The sequence below is a fragment of the Terrapene carolina genome, unplaced genomic scaffold (assembly GCF_002925995.2).
Source record: "Terrapene carolina triunguis isolate 2854851 unplaced genomic scaffold, T_m_triunguis-2.0 Scaffold234, whole genome shotgun sequence".
Taxonomy (NCBI): Eukaryota; Metazoa; Chordata; order Testudines; family Emydidae; genus Terrapene; species Terrapene triunguis.
The window spans coordinates 822,804-845,152 of NW_020664585.1; the positions used below are offsets into that span (position 1 = coordinate 822,804).

Consider the following 22,349-nt stretch of genomic DNA (forward strand, 5'->3'; position numbering starts at 1 on the left):
CTCTCTCTGCTATGCCGTTCCTGCAGCCAGGCTGTCATTCAGCACTCTCCCAGGGCCACACCCTACCATGCCAAGTGGTTTACCTAAGCCATGAGCCTGAGGAAATCATCCTCTCTGGCTCAGGTCATGACATCTGATGGGGGGCATCTGATGATGACTGAAAAGGAAAACGTTTGTGCCTAGGAGGTAGAGGCAGAAGGAAGTGCCTTTGGCAGCTGTTGGGCACCGCATTGCAGTCACTAGGAAGGAGTGTCCTTTAGAAACAAAGTTATCAGGATTTGGGGGCATAGAGGGAGGCGTGAGCTCGCGGTGTGTTCCTAGTGTGGCATGCAGCTTTGTCACTAAATGGCTTACAGGATTGAGAGGGCAGCAAGGTACAAATGGCTGGGGCTGAAGCTCCCGGTCTGGCCCTGAGGTCTCAGAGCTGGCTTAGTGTGATTTGCAGGGGGGAAGCTTCCCCCCTCCCCCCAACACTGCAGGGAATTACATGGACAGATTCTGTTCACTTGGTGGCTTTATGTGGAACTTCATACACCACATTGAAGATACTTCCCAGCGTGTACCCTGTGGGGCTCTCCATTGCTTTTTGTCACCAGACCTGAGAGTGCCAGGCCCCCAAAAGAGATTAGAGCATCTGCTCTCCCGGAGCCCCTGCTCCTGCTCTCTGGGAGTTACTGTCTTCCTGCCAGCAAAGAGCAGAGAGGGTTAAATGTGAAACACAGCACAGGGTTTAACACAAACCCAAAGACTGCTATTTGATTTTGACTCCCCCGTTCATGCCCTGGCCATGTTTATTTTATTCTGTTTAAAGGCAGAGCGCAGTGCCTGGTTGCCTGTGCTGGGAGGGGATTCCCAAACATCCTTTGGTTGGTGTTTATAATTCTTCAAACACTGTCACAGTGCATTAATCAAGGAGCTGCATTTCTGTGAATAAAATGCCTTAATCCTGTGGCGTTAGAGGATCATTTCTGCATTCAATAAGATCCTCACAGCAAAAAATCCAGTTGAAATTTGTTTGTGTTCCTGTTTGGACAGATTATTCCTAAGAATGCACAGGGCCTGCTGTGCAGGGCAAATGAATTCAGGTTTCTGTCTTCTCCCAGGAGCTCTGCCCCCCTTTCTGGGAGTCGTCCTGAGAACTGCTGGGGGACTGTGGGATGTGAACACCTCTATCTGCAGCTCGGAAATAAAACCCAAGGAAGGGGAGGCTGTTGGGAAACCATCTTCATCAGTTGTGTGCTGCTCTTCAGTCAGCTCTTCTTCATTCTTCAGTAGGGTAACCAGATAGCAAGTGTGAAAAATTGGCACTGGGGGTGGAGGGTAATAAGAGCCTATAGCAGACAAAGCCCCGAATATCAGGACTGTCCCTATAAAATCAGGACATTTGGTCATCCTAGACTTCAAGGGTTTCTTTGGCTTTGGTCTGGACTTAAAATAGAATTTCATTGGTGGAAAGAACATTGACCTGGAAGTGTATTTACAAGGCATCCTCTGTCTAGTGCAGAGATGCTGAGAGACGCCAGCTGCCAGTGCCTGCGCTCACACATTGTAAATCCTGTTATGTGTTAACTGGATTTGTGTGCTTTTTATTTTGAAAATTTGCCCTAAAGCCTTTTCTATCCGTGGTGTGAGATTAATTTCCCTTTGTTGTTTTATGAAGTGACTTTCAGTGACAAAAGGCGGCATGGTGACCACTAGAGTGAAGTGTGGAAGGGTGGATGGTCTTTTTGGAGCAAACAGGAGCTGCGGCTGCATTTAAGGAGTGAGATGAAGCTACTGAGATGCTGTTGTGCCATGCTCACAGCCTCCAGTCTTTCCAAGTCCACTGGCTGAGAGAGCCCTCTGGTTCGGGACTCCCACTTCTCATTCTTTGGAACACATCTGACCACACAGTCAAATCACTCATTGCAATATCAGCCTGATAATATAAGACTCTCCTGTGCTTGTGCAGCATCTTCCATCGTGTGGAGCCCAAAACAGTTTTCCAAAACTACAAACATCCAGGAATCATTTCACCGTTGCGATGTGCAGAAGTGAAATGGTGAACTGGAAACAGCCCAAGCGCCATTTCGCAGGCTGGGGGGGAGAGCACGTGTGACACCCTTTTGCTTAAAAGTAAACCTTTACGGAGAGTAATTAGGGAGCCTGCAGTGCCACCTATTTCTGCAGCTGAGAGTAGACTGCAAACTCACCACTCACTTCTGGAATAAGGAGGTTTGTTTTTGCAAAAACAGTGTTTGAAGTGTGAGTACTTCAGGGACATGTAGCTCCTTGATGAAGGAGTCTAATTGGTGGGGAAGAGTCAGAAAGTGCAGCAGGAGTGAGATGCAGAAGCGTACAGAGACTTACAGCCCTGGCTCCACATGTTTATTGGCCACAATAAATATTTTCCTAATGTCAGCCCTTCTGAGCCACTTCCAGCTGCTCTGCGGATAGATGAATAACTGGCCTCCTCAGAGCAGTCAGTTATTGAGCATTTATCCTCTCTTAAGACTTCGTATGCATTCTCTGCTGCCAGCCCAGTGTACAAAAACCATAGCAAAATTCTTGCTGGCATTCTGCAGCTAATTCCCGTTTAACTGCTGGCGCATGTGGATGCTGTTAATAGTGTTGCTCAGTTGTGACTGGGCCCGGCAGGGCACCCTGAGTCTGACACTGCAGGCAGATTTCACAATGTGCCTTTGCTCCTTGGTTTGTAGTTAGTCCTTAAAGCCACTAATATGTAACCTTTACAGAGAGAGAGAATTGGGGCAGGGGAAGAAAAGCAAGATTAGACATATATTCCCATGCACAGGCAGACATGTGCACACATTTGCACAGATAGGCACCTTCCATGTGGGTGTTTGTATGCCTTGCACAAACAACACATGTGCCCACACAAATGCACATATGTGGCAGAGGGTAGGGACTGCCATAATGCTTTGCATAGAGACCAGGATGGTCTTTCTTGCAGAGCTGTGCAAAGTACCATGAGTGTGAAATGGGTTAGCAAAGCCTCCCTCCCGGCTTCTTTCATGGCCAGTTTCATTTCCGGGGAGAGCCCCAGCTGGCAGATGCATTCAAACAGCATCCAGTTTGCCACCGTCAGTGACCTGACAATGTGTGTTCCAAGTGACTAGGCCCACTCTGGAGTGTGTGTGCATAGCTACCAAGATTTGGACAGTTCTGTGTGTGACATCTATGCAAATTATATAATACGTATAGGGGGTGTTACAATTTCACATAGTATAACTTGTTTTTACCTTTTTTCTTAAACCCCCCTCAATCATTCCCTCCCCCCAACATAACACACCCTAGGAAAGTACGTACCAAAATACATATTAAAGGAGTATTATTTAGGTCGCAAAGTCAAACGCTTGAAAGTTAAGAAATGCCAGATGTAAGGAACATTACTGCTGCCCCTGTTGTTTATCCAGTATAAAGAATTTGGCACATTCAGTCTGAAAGGCAGTGTGGTCAGGCGAGATTTGGGCTCTGTTGCCAACTCTACTAAGTGTCCTTGTGCAGCCGCAGTGACCTCTCTGTGAACTAGGTGAGTGATAGTTGCCTTCTCCTGAGATCAGGTTTGAGGCCTTGGTTAATAACAAGGCTGGTGAAATACACAGAAATACAGTACACTCTGGAGAAGCTGGGCTACTACTCAGCCCTCCTGCCTCTCGGCACAGTGCACTGTGCTGCAGGGGATTGTGTGTGGTTCTTGTTTCCTCGACGCTTTACCCAGCATGCAGTGTTGAATGAATTTAGATAGAACATATGGGCCAAAGGTGTTAACATGGCCCCAGTCACTGTCCAACATTAAACAGTTCTAATCAAGGTTTGAGGTATCCAGAGACCTCAGTCTGCTTGGTACCATGGTGCAAACACCAGTAAAAGTTCTTTTAAACTTTTATTAAAGACACAAGAAAGACATAAAAAAGAGTTCAAACAGTTGAAATGTAAAGTATTAAGTCAGGCTTTCATCTTACCAGCATCCCTTGTTCCCTTTCCCTTTAGCTGGAATGAGTTTTTAAAAGGAAAAGCCCCCTTGTTGGATAGTCATTTAGGTGGTATCAAAGATGGTAAGAACTGTTCTTTTATCAGAAAAGAGAAGAAGTTAATGAAGATGGGTTGGAGCTGCCATCATTGCTGCTGTTGTTAAAGTCCAATCCTGTTTCCTGAGAAAACAGAACAATCCAAACACACACAAAAGAGAAGAGAAAGGAAGGGAAAGAGAAAATGCAGTTTCTGTCTCTGGTGTTGACTTTCACTTGCAACCTCATTGCTTGGAAAAACACAGGCCCACCACATGGTTTACAAGCCACTCCGAGACCTGGCAAACTTGTACCAGCATAGGGCTGTTTAGGGCATTGCTTTTATCCACCTCTTTCTAGCCACAGGCATACAACAGGGTTGCAAAATATAGAGTCTTGGCCAGCTAAGCCAGACTCGTATTAGAAGGAAAAAGAAGAAATAAGATGGGGAAGGAAAAGGACTCATGGGGCTGGGGGAGAGAGAGACAGTCTCCCATCTGACTAGCCAGTGGAGGTGGCAGTGTCATCTGGGTCTGGTCAGGAGGAAGGAGGTGGAGGATGGCAGCCGTGATGGTGAAGTTCACTCCTTCCTCTTCTCGTCTTCCAGTCAGCCAGCATCGGCCTCCATCTGTGCCCATATTTTCCACCCAAAGGACTTTTTGAATAAAAAGCCAGAGGAAGTGATGATGGGCCCAGTTTTGACACCAGCAGGCAGGCAGAGCTGTGTGACGCTCGGCAGGTCTTCACGTGTGCCTGTGTGGCCACGTGTGCCACGTTGTAGCTTATCACTGGCCCAGGGTAGCGGGTTGTTAATTATTGATTGAGGGCCAGGGGCATGGATGGGCTCATAGGTGTGTCACACTCTCCTTGCTATTGGCAATCCTCCAGGATGGGGAGGAGCATGAGAGGTTACAGAACGAGTGGAAGGAAGGAAAGAGAGTGGGGGGGAGGGGTAACTTGTGTGTAATCCTCCATCGCAGCATGTACCTTTGACCTCCCAAACATGAGGAAGAGGCCGTGGGAGGAGTTGCCCCAACTGTCCTGGCTGAATTGCTCTGCACGCAGGGCAGACATGGTGGACAAGCTGTCAATATTAGGCTCAAGTCCCACTGGCACTGCCTGTAGTTTCTATGAGGCAGTGTGTCCTAGTGGGTAGAGCATTGGATTGGGACTCCGAAGACGTTGGTTCTATTCCAGGTTCTGCTGGGTGACCTGGGACAAGTCCCTTCCCTGCTCTTTGCCTCAGTTTCCCCATCTGTAAAGCGGGGCTAATGATACTGACCTGCTTTATGACGTGCTTTGAGATCTGCCTACGAGAAGTGCTAGATAAGAGCAAAGTCTGAGGGCCTCAGCAAGACTCCCAAGGATGTGAGTCACACCCCGATGTGAGTCAGGGTTTCGCAGAGGCTCCTGTTTCAGGCTGTGGCTTCAACCCCCAGTGCCTGTTACAAGCTGTGGGATTTTGGTTCCAGGGTTCCCCTCAGTAGGAGTCATGCAGCCAGAGCCCTGAGCAGTGCCCCCAGGGCAGAGGAGTGGGGTATTCTCCTCCTGACACTGGGTCGCCATGGAAGAACAGAACAGACCTTAGGCTGGGGAGTTCCTGTCCTCGGCCTAGGTTCTCCTCTCACCCCCTCAGTGTTTACAATGAAGCTGATGCTGTGCTCTGCCTTACTGACCTTTCTCTGCTGTTTCCTCCTCAGAGCCTGCGCCAGCAGCGAGACAGAGAGTGAAGCTGGGGACATCATGGACCAGCAGTTTGAGGAGATGAACAATAAGCTGAACTCAGTAACTGATCCAACCGGCTTCCTGCGAATGGTCAGCAGGAATAACCTCTTCAACAGGTGAGAGCTGGACCCTGCACCCAGCAGGACGCCAGCACAGCAGGGAGATGCTTCATTTCTTGAGGGGCTTCTCTTTGGTGTGTAGGATTCTGCCTCCTGTTGTGGAACAAATGTGAACTCGCTCCCCAGGGGTGCAGCTGAGAACAGAGCTGTTCAGAGTAGGAGCCATGTTCTGTGATGTGCTGCCCCTGCCAGTAACCTCCCTGATGCTCTGCTATAAGGCCTCTTAAAAAGGGTGGCAGAGGAGCTTGTCAATGCTACGTGCACTCCACAGCCTGTGAGTGTGCATGTGTGTCTGTCATTTCACCAAGCAGCTGTCACTGCAGTCCCTGGTGCTTCCCAGTGCATTAGGTCTGCATGGCAGGTCCCTGGTGCGCATGAGGAATCTGCTCTTCTCTCCTCCCTGGGATACACATTGGCTTTTTGTCTTTCTACCCTTCCTTTCCCTCCCCTGTTAATTTAGTTAGACTGGGAAAGGCTTGCTCTGAAAGGAGGATCTTGCACTGTGCCTTGACATGGGTCAGACTGGATAAGTCTGCTTCCATGGCTGGTTCCGCTCAGTGAGTTTTCTTTGGTGCTCGGGTGTTTTGTCCTGAAATTGTGAATTGGAACTAGTGCTTGGGGAGATGCCAGCACAGCATGGAGCATGTGGGGAAGGGATGCCCAGCGAGGTGATGGCCCAGCGTGGAGCACAAGGGAGGGGTGCTTGGTGGCCTGTCAGTGAGCAGGCGGCCATTGTACGTGAGGCTTGCTTTCCATCCTAGATCCGGCTTAGGGGGGTGTGTGGCATAGCTGCTAGAAACTCAAACCCTACAAGTTAAAGGAGGGAAAGCCCTGCTAGGTCCTCGAGGGGCTATGGCAGTGACATGGCCATATCCCCATGAAACCCAAGACCTCTGCACAGCCAGGTAAGGAGAAGGGGCAGTGAGTGGGGCGTGTGACTGCCTCGCTCACCAAGAAATACAACGCTGGCCGGGGCTTTGTTGTCATCTGAGCAGTTAGGCTTTGGGGCCATTGTGGACCATGTTTCTGGGAGGGGATCAGAGATTTTCAGGCTCGTGGAGTGAGCAAGAAGGGAATTGTAAGGTTAAGGTGTGGCTCTGTCCCAAGGAGCAGTGGCAGGCACTCTGATAACCTCGCCCTGCCCTTTGTCCCCATCCCCTCCCATGTGCGCTGTTCTGGGCTAACGGAGAATCTGCAGATAGAGCTCGTGTCTTCGTCCCTGAGGCATGGAGTGAAGAGCTCTCTGTTTGTTTGTTTGCCGACTGTAGTTTCTCCTGGAAATATTTGCTTCCCATTAATTTTAACTACGTCATTAATTAGCTGGGGAATTTATAGCACGGTGCACCAGCCGCCCAATCTTTGTTCATTTTCTGCGTCTTTGGAACTAGCTCAGGTCTCAGCCAGTCCCATCTCTGCGCTGATTAAACTGAGTCTGAGTTCAGGGTACATCGACACCTTTGCAGCTGGAAAGGAGTCAGGCCGGCTTGCAGTGTTTAATGTGACTGCTGGAGCACGTGAGCTAGGACAGAGGCTCCCCGAGTGTGAGCCTGGGGCTGAAATGCTGGCACCAGCATCGGTCCGTTTCCCCTCTCAGAATCTCCATTTGCTCCCGTTCAAACTTCCCCAACAATGATGACCAGGGCACCAGTTGGGGATCAGGAAGGCGTTCCCTGGGGGCTGCTGGGGGACTTGCTTGTTTTCCACACTAGCTATGCCCTGTGATTGCAGGAGGGCGATGCGCATCAATTCTATATCCGGGCTCACTGCAAGTCAGTCATGTGGTACCTGAATGTCTCTTCTGTCACGTGGAAGCCAAGTGCATCTTCAGGTGTGTGAAGTGAGTCTCCTGGGAGAGGCATGGGGACTGCCTTCTATGATGAGATAACTGGCTCTGTGGATGAGGGGAAAGCAGTGGACATGATACTCCTTGACTTTAACAAAGCTTTTGATATGGTCTCCCACAATATTCTTGCCAGCAAGTTAAAGAAGTATGGGCTGGATGAATGGACTATAAGGTGGACAGAAAGCTGGCTAGATCATCGGGCTCAACGGGTAGTGATCAATGGCTCGATGTCTAGTTGGCAGCTGGTATCAAGCAGAGTGCCCCAGGGTCGGTCCTGGGGCCGGTTTTGTTCAATATCTTCATTAATAATCTGGAGGATGGCGTGGACTGCACACTCAGCAAGTTTGCAGATGACAGGAGTGGTAGATACCCTGGAGGGTAGGGATAGTATACAGAGGCCTAGACAAATGGAGGATTGGGCCAAAAGAAATCTGATGAGGTTCAACAAGGACAAGTACAGAGTTCTGCACTTAGGACAGAAGAATCCCATGCACTGAATGGATGGATCTAGACTGTTCTCAGTGGTACCAGATGACAGAACAAGGAGTAATAGTCTCAAGTTGCAGTGGGGAAGGTTTAGGTTGGATATTAGGAAAAACTTTTTCACTAGGAGGGTGGTGAAGCACTGGACTGGGTTCCCTAGGGAGGTGGTGGAATCTCCATCCTTAGAGGTTTTTAAGGTCAGGCTTGACAAAGCCCTGGCTGGGATGATTTAGTTGGGGTTGGTCCTGCTTTGAGCAGGGGGTTGGACTAGATACCTCCTGAGGTCCCTTCCAACCCTGATATTCTATGATTCTATGACTCCAGGAGCTGACCTAACTTCCTACTAGTGAGAGATGTGAAGTAGGAGGGTGCGTTTCCACCTTGGAAACGATCTGTATCTCCTTGCTGATCTCATTAAATATATTGAGATCTAGTAGAATAGCAAACTACCCTTCTGTGGCCTGTGTGAGACCCCACCTGCTATGTGAATCACTTTTCCTGGAAATTAGGGAAATCCAGGGGAGTTTTAGTGACCGCCATAATCTTGCCACAGCCATTTGATTCCTGGCCCAGGCTTGGAAGCGAAGTGAGAGTAGGAGCCAATGCTGGGGTTTGACTGCCCTGTGCTGGCATGGCTAGGCCTCTTCTCTCAGGTCAGCTCCTGACAGAGAATTAAACGAAGGGTTGTGCACAGCGGGGAGGGCAGAGGGAGCTTTGCAGACCAGTGATGCTCTTCTGTATTCAGTACTACTGTACTGTGTGTTGTGGACTGTGCAGCTGGTGCCACGTGACACACACAGCCTGGGACAATGGGGAGAGCTTGCTCCTCACACCCCAGTTTGAGCAAGGAGTCAGGTTAAGTTCTACGTGACAAAGAATTAGGCTGGAAGGAGAGAAAATGGGAATGGACAGTGTTCCCACTCTTGCTGATGCCCAGAATGAACAAGGGATGTCTGGCCTCTCAGAGAACACTGTGGAGCACTGTCCATTCTCATTTTAGGCTCTCAGACTAAAATCAAATAGCGAGCAAGAATGAAAGCCACCGTCTAGTTCCCCAGGGCATCATTGCTAGTCTACCCAGGCAGCATTGGCACGTTAGTGCCCCCTGCTGGTTGCGTATGTGCCTGTGAGATGCAGAAGCAAAGGGCAGGGTGTTGTACAGAAGTGAGGGGGACTATACACCTTTTAACAGGAAGCTGTAAAACCTGAGGATACCCAGCAGCAGGCACTAAGCTAGCTGAGACGTCAGCCACATCTTCTGCTCCCAAGTTCCATCCTGGACCTGAGAAACCTTTCCAAGGACAGAACATTACACTGAACATAAGAACAGCCGTACTGGGTCAGACCAAAGGTCCATCTAGCCCAGTATCTTGTCTTCTAACAGTGGCAATGCCAGGTGCCCCAGAGGAATGAACAGAACAGGGAATCATCAAGTGATCCATCCCCTGTCCCCCATTCCCAGCTTCCCTCCCATCAGTTCCCACCCAGCTCTACAGCTTGGCTGCTGCCCCCAGAGTCCTGTCTGAGTGGTGCCAGGCCCCAAAGCATGGAGGTGGGATCGGCAGCCTTGTCTCTGGTGTTCCCTGTGTGAGCCTCTCCCCCACCCAGGGTCACACTGCAGTCCCTATTGGGCCTGCCTTAAACCAGATCAGTGGGAGGTGCAGCACGTGATCTCTCCCCTTTTCTCTAGGGAGCCTGCAGGGTCACTCTTGGGCCTCTTTGAGGGCGGGAGCAGAGTGACACTGATATGCAGTCACCTCCACACCCTGGTTTGCGCTGTTCTCTACCTTTTCTGGGCAGGAGCTCCCTCATGCAAAGGATGAGCTCAGCAACACTGCAGAGTCTGTGCAGCACTGAGGTATTGTCCCAGGCATTGGGGAGAACACACTGCACACAGCCAGCCCAGGACCACTGCGGCCCAGACCTGCTGGTAGGCAGCAGCAAGCGCATCGGCAGGAAACCGGCCCCAGGACCCTGTAAATGGGACCCATGGCCAGGCCTTCTCACTGACACCGAGAGCTGCTGGGGTGGGGAGTGTGTGCACTCGAGAGAGGGGGAAGTTGGCAGGTGCCAGGTCTCGCATGTCACGCACAAAGGAGCTTTGTCCTTCCTCCCCTTGTGCGGATTTGTTCCCCTCCCGCTCCAAGGGTTTGGAAAGTGAACAATTTATGTTACTGCTTTGGATTTGGACTAATAAAAAAAATCTGAGTGGTAAGCTGATAAATCCAAGGCTGCCTGGCTGCAAAACCCTTTCAGGATGGAGACTTTGCCGATTAGAGTAATCAAGCCGCCTGTAATAAATGTCTGTTATAATTATTTAATGGTGAGAGAGAGAGAGAGAGAGGATAACAGTGCCACCTGCTGGCACATAGCTGCTTTCTGCAATGCCGGGACATTACTCCTGTGAATAGCCCTCTACACCCGTCCACCCCAAAGAAGCAATTGGACATCCCAGTCCTGTGGAGCTTGGAGGTGTAGGAGTGGAGTGATGGGGCCTGGGTGGAGCTGGGGAAATATCACTTGGATTTCCTGAATTGATTTTAAAATCTGCACTTTGCAAAGCATGAGAACAGTTAAACTCCATGAATTGAGATCAGCTCTCTCAGCCAGCACAATAGAGCCAGGGAGCAACCTGGTCCACTGGGGCGAGCGCAGGGCTGGGGCCAGTCCTAGCTCTGCCACAGACTTATTGTGCGGCCTTGCGCAAGTCACTTCCGTCAGATTATCAGATGTGCTGAGCATGCATAGCTCCTGTTAGCTCCCATCAGATGGCTCAGGCCCTTTCAGAGATGGGAATAATCTCTCCCTCCCTCGTTCAGGGGCTGCGAGGATGAATTAGATCATCTTTCTGTGGAATGTTGAGGACCCAATTCTGTGCACAGTTTTGCATCTGTCATTGTGTATGTGGTTGCAGTTGCACATGTAAATGGGGAATTGTGCGCACAGTCAAGCGTCTTGCAGGCACAGTCCTGATGCCTGAGCATACATGCGCAATTCCAGGCACAAGCAGACCTCTCATCTTTGTTAAAATGTAAGGGGAATTTTCAATGGCTCAGAGAGCCTTAGGGTGCTAAATTAGGGCTCCTAATTGCCATTTGAAACATCTCCCCTTTAGGCCCTGAATGTAAAGTGCAGTTAATGCTGAGCAGCTTCCTTCCTTCCGGGAATGGAGTGCAGCCCGCCCCAGGACATGGGCTGTGATCTCAGCAGTCAGGGGGCTAGGGAGGGAGAGGTGTTAGTCACAGCAGTGGAGTACGGTCTCCTGGGGTCCTGGGCCGGAGCAATTGGGGGGGCCCCCAGCGCCAGAACTGTGGCCCCACCCCACCCCTTCCGCCTGCAGCCTCGCCCCCATTCCACCCACAGCCCTGCCCCTTCCCCCACGCCCCACGCCCACTCCTTCCCCCCCTCCACTGTGACCCTAAGACCGGAGAAGCTCTGTGCTGCTGCCGGGGCCACGGCGGGGAGCAAGAGCACTGGGGCCACAGCAGGGGGAGATTTTTCCTGGGGCCCCTGGGCACGGCCCCATGGGCCTGTGCAGTAATCCACCTCTGGTTAGTCAGAGTCAATGAGATGGGAGGGTGTTTCTCAGGGGCAGAAGGAGTGTTATGTGTTGATTCTGTGGCTTCAGCATACTAGCCTAGTGTGTAAGTGTAAAGACACAGCAGGGATGCATGTTTCACCCTTGGCAGGGTATATAATCTACTGAGAAAAATCTATGCTAATAACAGAGGCTTTGTTAATGTATTTCACTGGATTGATTAGCCTGTCCATTAGGAACTTACTTTGGCTTTGATTTCCTGGGTTTCTGAGTACTTCACACTTCTGGCTTTTGTCTCTGTCATCTGTTGATAGCACTGTGGGTGTGGGTGTGACCTGCACAGAGAAATGGGGACGTTCAGCACAAGGAATAGAAACATGCAGCCCTGGGAAGAGAGGGTGGCAAACTCTCTTCAGCTTCTTTGTTCCACAAGGGGCTTGAATAAAGACGTTGCAGCCCAAGTGTGTGGCATAGTTTTACTTTTAGCCTAATAAGTTGATGCAGATTTCTTATCGAAGCCCAGAGACCGCCAAAGGCCTGGCAGGCTGGGTGAGAGGGCTGAGAGGCAGGGTCCCAGAGCAGTCAGAGGGGTGGAGGTGAGCTGAGTGGTGACTTCACAGCACCTCAGAACAATTGTTTCATGACTGTGAAAAGCATGTCCTAACAGTAACAGTGTGAAGCTGTGCTCTCTGCCCATGTAGCACAGGGGGCTGGCAGGGGGCCAGGGAGTGTGGGTTTGGGCGGAGGTCCCACATGGCCGTAGGGTGCGTGCGGGTGTGTTTGATGGAGTCGCCGGGTGCCTGTACAGGGTGTTTATGGGGCTTGTTGGGCAGAGGTGCTGCCTGCCCAGGGGGCGGCTGGGGGGACTGGGATTCAACAGAGCTGCCCTGTGCCCTGCAGGCGTGGTGGGGGGAGGCTTGTTTGGCAGGAATACTGTGTGTCCCTAAAGTGCAGGAGGGGTGTTTGGCGGAGGGGCCATGCCCCGTGTGCAGGGGAGGTTGAGTCCGTCCCCAGGGTCTCAGCACGGAGCAGCGTGGGAACGCCAGCAGGAGAGGGAGCATGAGCGTCTCGCTGGGGTTGTAACTCGCCGCGCCGGGCGGGGTCACTCCGGACTCCAGCAAGGGGATGGTTCGTGCTCGGCTCGGCTCCCAGTGACCGAGGACTAGGTGGGTGCTGCAGGTGCTGCTGGCCAGCTGCAGGCAGACGTGTCTCTGGGCTCTGCCTGGAAGGGAGAGTCACACACTCAGCTTAAATACCTTCCTGGGACTCCGGCGGGCCTGGCAAGAACCCAATAGTTCAAAACCTCCCTCTTGTTCTCTGTTGGGTGCTGTAAAGGCCCAGGCAGAGCTCATAGCCCCCTAAAGACTCATAGTCCAGTGATTGCACCCAGGCCAGCCGCTGGCCATCAGGAGCCCTGGCATCCACTTCCTTCCTTCTGCTGATCCTGGGGAGGAGAGGGCAGCGGAGGGCGGGGAACCTCACCCAAGACGGGGATGTGGATGGGGCCTGGCACGCTGGTGCTGGGAGGCTGTTCTGTCCACAGCGATGGGAGCTGGGGAGGCACTGCGGGAACAGTGCAGCTGGAGCGAAGAGGCCCAGGGGAGACGAGAGATGCCCTCCAGATGGTGGTGGAGGAGTCACAAAGACAAGGATCTTGAACTGGATTCAGGGTACAAAGGGAAGGCTGTGGAGGGCTCAGTTGGGGGAGTGATGTGCTGAGTTCTGGGGGGGCCAGAAGAGAGTCCAGGCAGGAGATGGCTAGAGTCTGGATAACTGCAGGAGCAGTTGGACAGTGGGGTGGGTCTCACTTTCAATACTAGTACATGTTGTGCAGGAAAGAGCCCGGCAGGCTGGGGAGAAGCAGAGGACGGCCCCGGGTTGTAAGTCTGAGTGGCACGGAGGAGCGTCAGGCTGCAGCCTGCTGGAGGTCACTGCATGCTCAGAGAAAGCTGACTCAGAACAGAGCTAGAGGCGACTGACCTCTTTGCTGCGTGCAGAAGGGGCTGGCAGGAATCCAACTCAGCAGCCCCTCTTGGGCCAGGTCTGGGGAGAAGGGTTTGGTGCAGTGGCACTGGGGCATTGTGGGGGCACAGCTTTGGGTGCTGGTATTTGGGCATTGTACAGTGGCACTAGCAGTGCTCACATCTGGACCTCAGCCACGAACCGCAGTGCCGGCTAGTGCAGAGGGAGCAGCTCTAAATGTCCAGGTGATGGTTGGGAGAAGTAGCAGTTTGTGCTGCCCCCAGGGAGTAGGAACGAGGGAGCAGAGTGTCTCCCAGCAACGAAACGAGGTGGCAAAGATGGAACACCAGCCAGGAGACGAACCTGCAGGGCCATGGATTGAGGAGTCCACCGAGTTTTTGTCCCGCACTCACTTCAGGAAAAAGCTGCAGTGAGGCAGGCTGGAGTCTGAGTGCTGGGGCTGGGAGGCTGAGCACTGAACTCCCCCCTGAAAAGTGCTTGGGTAACAGGTGTGAGAGGGGCCACTCACTGATCCCCGGGATGCCCATGTCCGGCGTCTGCTCCCTCCTGCCGGCACTAGGGCTGGGTCCCAGAGCACCTGATTCCCTTTGATCTGCTGTTTGTGTGTGTGTGTGTGGCCGTGCGTATCCTGCGGCTGTTTCAGGTCAGATTCCAGTGCTCTGACTGGGCCCGACGGAGAAATGCTGTGTGACGCTTTTGGCCGTGGGTGCACAGGACTTACCCTGGGCCCAGTGCTGTCCGCTTGGCTTAGGGGGATGTTGGGCTTTCTCAGGGTCACTCTCACGGCTGAAGGACGCAGCTGTGTCTAACTGAGGCTGTAGCCCCCAGTCAGCACCTTGCTGGCTCCCAGCCCAAGGGGAGGGAGCTGTGCCCCCTCAGGGAGGCGTTCATCTGTATGGGGCCTTGCCGACTAAGGGCAGCAAGCACAGGTGTCTGCCCAGTGCTCCCTTTGTCGTGTTTGCCTTTTGATGCCATCTCAGATTAATTGGTGCCTAGCGCCAATGTAAATCTTCCTGTGGCTGCAGGCGAGTCTTAATGGGTCTCACGTTCGCCTGCACACAATCGCTGCACACAAGTATGTAATTAAGTGCTTTGAACAGCACTTTGGGACATTTGATTCTGTAGAGAAACTCCATAGAAATGTAAGCTGTTGTCTGCAGCTGGTTCACCCTGCGGTTTCTCTCATTGTTCTGTGTGGTGTGCGACTGAATGGGAGAATCAAACCAGGGAGGAACGCTGCTCCTGGAATACCAGCCTTTCCTGGGCAGGCATAGGGACTGGCTTGTGGGAAGCTAGGGTGATGCCAGGGCAATCCACTTCAGATCTCCATGCCTTTCCAGTTAACCTCTTGCTTTCCTTCTATCCGCAGGAGCTGTCAGAGCATGACCAGTCTGTTCAGCAGCACCATGTGCCCTGCTAAGGATGGAACTTCCTCTCTTCCTAGGAGGCAGAGCACCTTCTCCAAACCCCCGCTACGTGCGCTCTACGACCTGTTGATAGGGCCCATGGAAGGGGTAAGTGCCTTGGTACAGGCAAAAGTCGCAAAGTCCAACTTACCAAAACTTTCTGGGGCCTGGAAAGGAAGAGGCTAGATAACTCATGGCTTGGGAACAAAGCACAGAACCTTTCACCGGTGGGTGCCTGGTTCCAGCATGGGCCAGCTGGGTGACTGGATAGCTCAGGGAGTTGGTTATATGGAGCATTGCTGGGTTGAATCCAGGAGAGGAATAGCGACTGCAAGTACTTCCCATGGGTGGCTGTTCAGTGGACCCGACGTGAAAGGAGTTTGGTGGATCTCAGTCCAGTTCCTAGTGGGAGACATGTCCATAAGTCCAGCACCACCACTTGGTAGCCTCAGCAGAGAGGCCAAGGGCGGATTGTTTCATAAAGAGTGAACTCTCTTCTCACCCCCAAGGAGATCCCTCTAGGACAGGGATCTCAGGGAGTGCCACATTGGTGGGGAAGCTTGCCCTGGTAATGCCTATGCTGTATCCATTCTTAGGATAAAGAGTGCCTCAGGGTCCCAGGCTCTCAGTCCAGGACCAGTCACTGTTACCTCCTCCTGTGACTTGTTCCCAGACAGAACCCAAACCCTGCCGGCCTATCTGTTCCCGCGTACAGCGATAAAAGAGCCCTCTGCCCATCCTCGTCTCTGTGCTTTCCACGGCCTGGGGCTGCCAGTGCAGCTGCATTAAGGCATTCACTTACCCCAGGCTGGGGCGCAGTCTGAAATGCTGAGGGTGGGGGTTGTGCCTGCGGGTTTCCATGTAGGATTCCCACATGTTTGACTCATCTTGGTCTGTGCTGGTGGGTCTTGGGCCATGTGTGCAGAGTGAAACGTTTTTCTTGACCCACCAGAAGAGGGGCTGGGCGAGGAGATGGGATCTGGAAAAGGGGGCCGTCTGGCTACAGGGTGATCTGCAGAATGGAGTAGCTGCAGGTTGAATTCAGTCCTGGCTCCCTCAGTGGGTAGCATCAAGAGCTCAGGCCTGCTTGCCAGGAGGGTCCCCACGCCCCTTTCTAAGGATGCTGGTAAGCGTGACATCCGCTGAGCTCTGACTGACTGAACGTCCTGTGCAGAGCACTCCCAGGCCGCTTGTCTCTGCAGGGGGCGGGAGAGGGGCTGACTATTACTATCTTCTTAGATTCCTCAACTTTCCCCCATATTGTGTTTTTACCAGAGAGCCTCTCCAGGGCTCTTCATGTTTTTGCTGCCCATCTCTGAGCCTGTGAACTTCTGCTGCATCTTTTCAGAGCCAGGGTGCTCTGTGGCAGGGTGCCATGCAGCAGGTATGGGATGTGTGGAGTGTCTCATGCAGAGGGGTTGGCTGCATGCTGGATGTGTGACGGGGTGTTCCAGGTATCAGTTAATCACATGCAGAGAATCGGAAAGGTGCCACATGAAGCATAGTGCCACGGTGGTCATACGCAGGAGCGCATCACATGGAGCGGATGTAATGAGATGTCACACCATTGGTATGGAAGGGGATTCTACCAGACTAACCAGATCTGACACCACTTGGGCTAGTGCCTGAGCTCCGGGTGAGGAGTCCAGGGGCTGGGATTCTAATCCCAGCTCTACCAGCGACTTGCTGAGTGACCGGGGCAAATCACGTCCCCTCTCTGGGCTCCTGGTTTCCATCCCTTTTCAAACTGTGAAGAGGCTCGAGTTAGCGATAGACGAGAATCGACACCCGAGGTGAAATGCGGAACATGTAGCAAGCAGGCCAAGGGTAAAAGAAGATTGAAATAAAGAAGCCTTTTGCTAGTCACTCCCTGACCTCTTTGCATGTGTGCGGGATCTTTGCTCTCCCCTCGCCTGCTTGTTGTATATTTGGCCTATAAGCTCTGTGGGGCAGGGCTCATGCTTTACTCTGTGTTTGTATCACACCCATCCGGATGGGTAGGTCTAGGTGCTGCCTCAAACATAAATGACAATCTGCATAGTGAGGATGTTCCCTTACTCCTCTCCTGGGCCGTGCAGGTGGATAGCTACTGTTTGTAGAGCCCTGGAGTACGCCACCATGAAATTGCTGACTCCTAGCCAGTCGCTGCTGTTAACTCCTGCTTGTCAGCCCACTGACCTTGTACTTTCCAGGACTGACTCTAAAGTTGCTCCCCAGCCTTTCTGCAACTCTCCTTTCTGATGCTCCTCCTGCACCCTCATTAGATCCCCCAGAATTCCCTTCCTCAAGGCTGAGAGAGACCAAAACTGATTCCTTTCCCCTCACCCCAGCCCAAACCTGGCTGTCCCCTGCCCTGCCGTCTCAACCTCCGCTCTGTACTTCCGAGAAAGAGGTGACCAGAGCTGCAGACAGCATTCTAACTGGAGGCTTATTGAGGCCATACTAGCTTGTCCTGATTTACACTCCACACCTATTGCAAAGCCATGTAAGTTATATCACCATGGGGTAGTTCTCATTTCCTTTTACTGCTGTTAAACAACGTGCAGACGGAGTCAGTGACTGCCCAGAGCCTGCATTCTCCAGTGCACTGCCATGTGAAGGGTGTTTTCACCCCAGGTTCTGTATATCGAATGGTGTGAGTCTGAGACCCGAATGCCTCGTCCTCCTCTCCGTTCCCCACCCATCCCACAATGCTGTGTTACAACAAGAGCCTGGCATAGTCAGTAGGAAAGTGCTAGCCAGGGCCCTAGGCACAGGCCGTGAGGAGACATGCTCCCTGCTGGGCACAGGTTGGGTTGCTGGCTGTGCTGGAGCTCAGACAGGATATTGCTGTCACCCTGGTGGTTTGGGGCACATAGTTGTGAGGTTTCTGGGCACTCTTGTCAGGCTGATCTTGAGTGTACAATGCAGGGAGAGCTGCTGGTGCTGGTGAGCGGGGGGAGAACAGGAGACAGCTGACAAGTAGAATCACACCACATGGTCTCATTGCTACAGCCACATGCTGTTAAAGGGCCCAACCAATCTGGGGTGCTTGGGAGCAGCACCTGCTGGGAATGCGGAGTGTGGACAAGGCAGGGCTTCTGCGCATAGGAGAGAAATCGCTCAAGAAGAGGACTGCACTTATCACGCACACACCACCGCTGTAGACAGAGAGTGACTTCAGGTGCCTGCTGAGATGTTTGCTGTGGGGTGTTTAGATGTGACAGAATCACAGTGACCTAAGGAGCTGAGAACAATTTCACAACAATGTCTTATCAGAGAGGAGAGGTCTGGGTTTATCTGCCAGCTGGAATTGTGCTGAGGCATCAGGAAAGTCTGCAGTGATTTGCATAGTACACGATGGGGGCAGTAGCTGAGAGAGACAGACTGCACAAGCTTTGGGGGTTCACTGCAGGAAGAGTTAGTGAGGGGCACTGTCATCTCCCCTACATTCCTGACCTCTTGCAGGAGGGATTTAATTGGTGTATTTTTGTTACTCAGAGTAGTGACACCTGTTCCCTAAGAGATGCAGGGAGCCTGTGAATGTCAGAATCCCCTTTCCCCATTTTTCTTTTTCCTACAGGTCTTAGTTCTCCCACCTTATATGAAAGCCAGAGAGATAGCTTTGCTAGCTGGTACCTGGATTTCCCTGTGCAGCTGCTACGTGATTGTGTCCACTAGGGGGCAGTGCTGCACTGTCCAAGTGAGCCGACCTGGGAAGCCATCTGCAGGTTTCCTAGACAGAATACAAAATTGTGTTTTCAGCCTTTCAATAAAAATATTGAAAATAAAAGTCTGAGATTATAAATCACGGACACTTCAAGACTAAAGAGATTAGCCCCTTTATGCAGTGCTCATAATTATTTGAACAACTGTCTTTGTTTAGCAGCTGTGATGTTGTTAAGGGCCTGGGTCAGAGAATCTGAAAAGCGGAATGGAATAATGTTTTACCTTAGGCGTTACGCCGCTATTTGATTTAATTTTTGCTTAAGGGGAAAGCGCTGCCTTGGCGGCTTCCTTGAAACATGCTGTCCTTTGCTGTCAGGAAGGCAGCCACACTTGGACTGATCTTTAAGAAGTGCATAGTATAGTCGCGTATATCAGCCATCATGAAACATCACGTCAGCGCCAGTCTGAGCCTCGCGGGAGCTGGAGAGCCATTTGCACCTGCAATGCTGATGACAGACAATAGGCTACAAGGAGCAGCAGTGTGACCTGCTGAGTTTCCAGGTTGCTGGGGTCACTGCTACCCTACCTGAACATCAACTCTGGAGTGGGTTCTCTGGCTCTGCCGCAGTCTGTTCAGCTAGAGGGTGACTGCCCTGGGAACACCCACCCTGTGCCTCTCTCACACTTTTCAGTTGCTGTGGTATCTGGGTGCTGCTCAGATGCTTGGAGCTGCCTCCAAGCTTCTGGTTTGCCCCTGGTCGAGATACTTGTGGGGAGGTGAGTGCAGACTCAGGAGTGATTAGGCAGGGGTGGGAAGGTGATTTCTGGCCAGCTGTCTCTCTGATGCACAGTAATGGTAAGAATTCTCTATGAGATTTCCCAAGACCCAAACCGCATTTCTGGGGAGCTGCCCAAGCAGCCAGCACTGCCACCATCAGGGCTTGTGGGAAGATGTCAATGGTTTGGGTTTAGGTGTCACCAGAGATTTCTCACTCTAGCTACTAACTCCCAGTGAGCTGTTTGACATCTAGAGACCTGGCTATCAGTTCACTGTGGTCAGCTGCTGATCCTTTGCAATTCAGGCATCTTAAAATGCGCTGTCCACTGGCATCCGTGGTCCACAGGAAGTCCCTGTATCAAGTTGTATTTGATTATCAAAGTCGTTTACTTTTCCTGTGACTCCAGTTATTCCACGTTCCTCAGGGAGGTGTGGATCTGGTTGCATGGCAGCACGACAGAGAGGGAGGGAATGTCTGAACTGTAGATTTTATTCTTTATACAGCTAGCTAATTAATTGATAGCAGGCTTTACCAAGTGCAAAGTGTTATATCATACCCAGAACTTCAGACCACCTGGTGTCTGAGATCCTCAAGCAGGTTCCAGTGTCACAAAGCAATAACTCAGCAGGGCAAATACAGGGTCCAACTCTCCCTTCTTGAGTCTCTAAGCAGACAAGATGAGGATAATTTTTCAGACATTAATGCTCTTTTCTAAAGCTGGGACAGCAGGGAGAACAGACACGTGATTGTGCTGGAGCACAATGCTGGCCGTCTGAGAAGAGAAACAATTCCCAGTCACCCCTAGGGAGTCTCTGGGATACAGGGTTATTTTAGAGAGAGTGGCTTTTTTGGCACATTGGTCCTGCCTGTACAAAGTGTTTCATAGCTGGAGGTGTAACTGCCATGAGCCTGGGCCCAGTGCCTGCCACTTTAAGCTCATCCGTACCCCCGTAACAATGCATGTAAATCCTAGAGAACATGGCCAGAATTCTGTAGCCTGATCTATAGATTATGTACTAATTACATTGATTACTTAAGAATTCCGAGTTATCACTTTGAAGGTGGCAGGTATTTGTCCCAAGATCAGGCCCAGTATTATTCAAATCACTATGTGCACAGCAGCAGCAGCAACACTCTCTCTATAGGAGCTCTTCTGCATTTGCAAATAGTTTATTAATACATTTATCTCAGTCACAAACACCCCAACTCAGTAAGGTAGATAGAGATACTACAGAATGTCCATCTGCACATCATATACTCACACCATCTCCTGTAGAACAACCTGAAATGTCAGCCGTCATCTTCCACATCACCATCACCTTCCCTCTCATCATCAGTGGCCATCATTCTGGCACCTCCCAGGGGCTACGTCTTTCTCCTACTGCCCGTAGGCTGGGATGCAACTTTTATAATAAGTTATGCTGATGCCACCATGTCTAATGCTCCTGTGGTTAGTCATCTCCGGATGTTTACTCATGTTTCTGTGGTTGGCAGGTGTCACTATGGTCAAAATCCCCCTTGCACACTTTATTTTCAGTTCCCCAAAACTCAGGGGTGACCATTAGATCATTTATCTGTGCCAAAATTCATGGGCCCCAAGCCTTATGCTAACTGCTGGAGGTAATGTCTCAGGGTACAGACCTATAGATTCCTTGCATTACCGCTGAATATAATGCAAACAGAATATGATGAAGGCAAGCTAGCCCTATGGGCTACAATTTGGAAGGCGGAACCTGCTTTCATGGAGGGGAGTAACGTTACTGGTGATGATTCTAGTGCGAGGCTCCTAACCTTCAGAGAGCTCTGAGAGGAGCCATTTGCTGGGTAGGCTTTCTGTGCTGGCTTCTGCGAGGTCCTGGAATAAGCTAAATCTGGGAGCGGCACTCCAGCTTTTGTCCAAAGGACTGGGGCTAGGCTGGGAGTGGATCTCTAACAGGATCTCCAGTGTTCTTGGCACCTGCTATCTCCCTACAGCCTGAGGAGCATCATGGCTGGGCCCTGTTGTAATTTTATGGGACTGACTCGGGGTACCCTGTGGCTGCTGTCCCCGGGGTTAGGGGCTGCAGATAAAGGCTTGGAGAGCCTGCTGCCCAGCATTACATAACTAATCCTATGGGGCATGGACAGAGGTGGCAGACCATATATGCATCACCTCAGCAAATGGCAGCTCCGTCTCTGCTATCCAATCCTGTTACTGGCAGCGCCTCACCGGTGTCCATAGTGCAGTGACCGCTAAGCAGAGGGACCACCCAGACCAGCAGCTTGTCAGCATTTTAGCGGCTGACCCCACTGCCGGTGCCCAATGTCTCAGTCATACTCCCAGCAATTCATCAGTCGCCAAGGCAAACAATTACGTGGCCTTTACAGCCACCGTCATATGCTGGGACCTGGAACCCCATGGCTGCCAGTGGTGCTCATGAGCTTGGCCTAATGCAGAGCATGGGATCCCATGCTTTGCCGTTCAAACCTTTGCCTCTATTGCTTTCATTGAACAGCTTCTTTTTGTTTAAACTCGCCCCTGAAAACAGCTCTTGGAGGTATGTGAAATGCAAATGAGCCTCATAATTTTATTTCTGTTTCCCTAACACACATGCAGCTATCATGAAAAAATATTAAACCCTGGGGGTTTCCCATACAAATGGAAAATTCTGCTAGGCACATGTCACTATGGCTTAGATAGTCTCATCATGTTGCCTGCAGCTAAAGCTCCCGGAGCAGTAAGTCAAACGGAATATATAAAAAAAAAACATTTCTGGAAAACAACAACCCCCTGGTGGGAAGCTACTGCTTGTCAACTTGGTCTCTGCAGAGAGAG

The 22,349-nt window shown here is 51.4% G+C and overlaps 1 protein-coding gene across 1 annotated transcript in view; it reads left to right on the top strand.

Annotated features, from left to right (window-relative positions):
• TTC28 (tetratricopeptide repeat domain 28) overlaps positions 1 to 22,349 on the top strand; it is a 276,929-nt gene that overhangs the window by 226,550 nt on the left and 28,030 nt on the right. The window contains exons 12-13 of the mRNA XM_024196899.2: positions 5,711 to 5,851; positions 15,071 to 15,215. Coding sequence (XP_024052667.2) covers positions 5,711 to 5,851; positions 15,071 to 15,215 — 286 coding nt within the window. The remainder of the gene's footprint in view (positions 1 to 5,710; positions 5,852 to 15,070; positions 15,216 to 22,349) is intronic.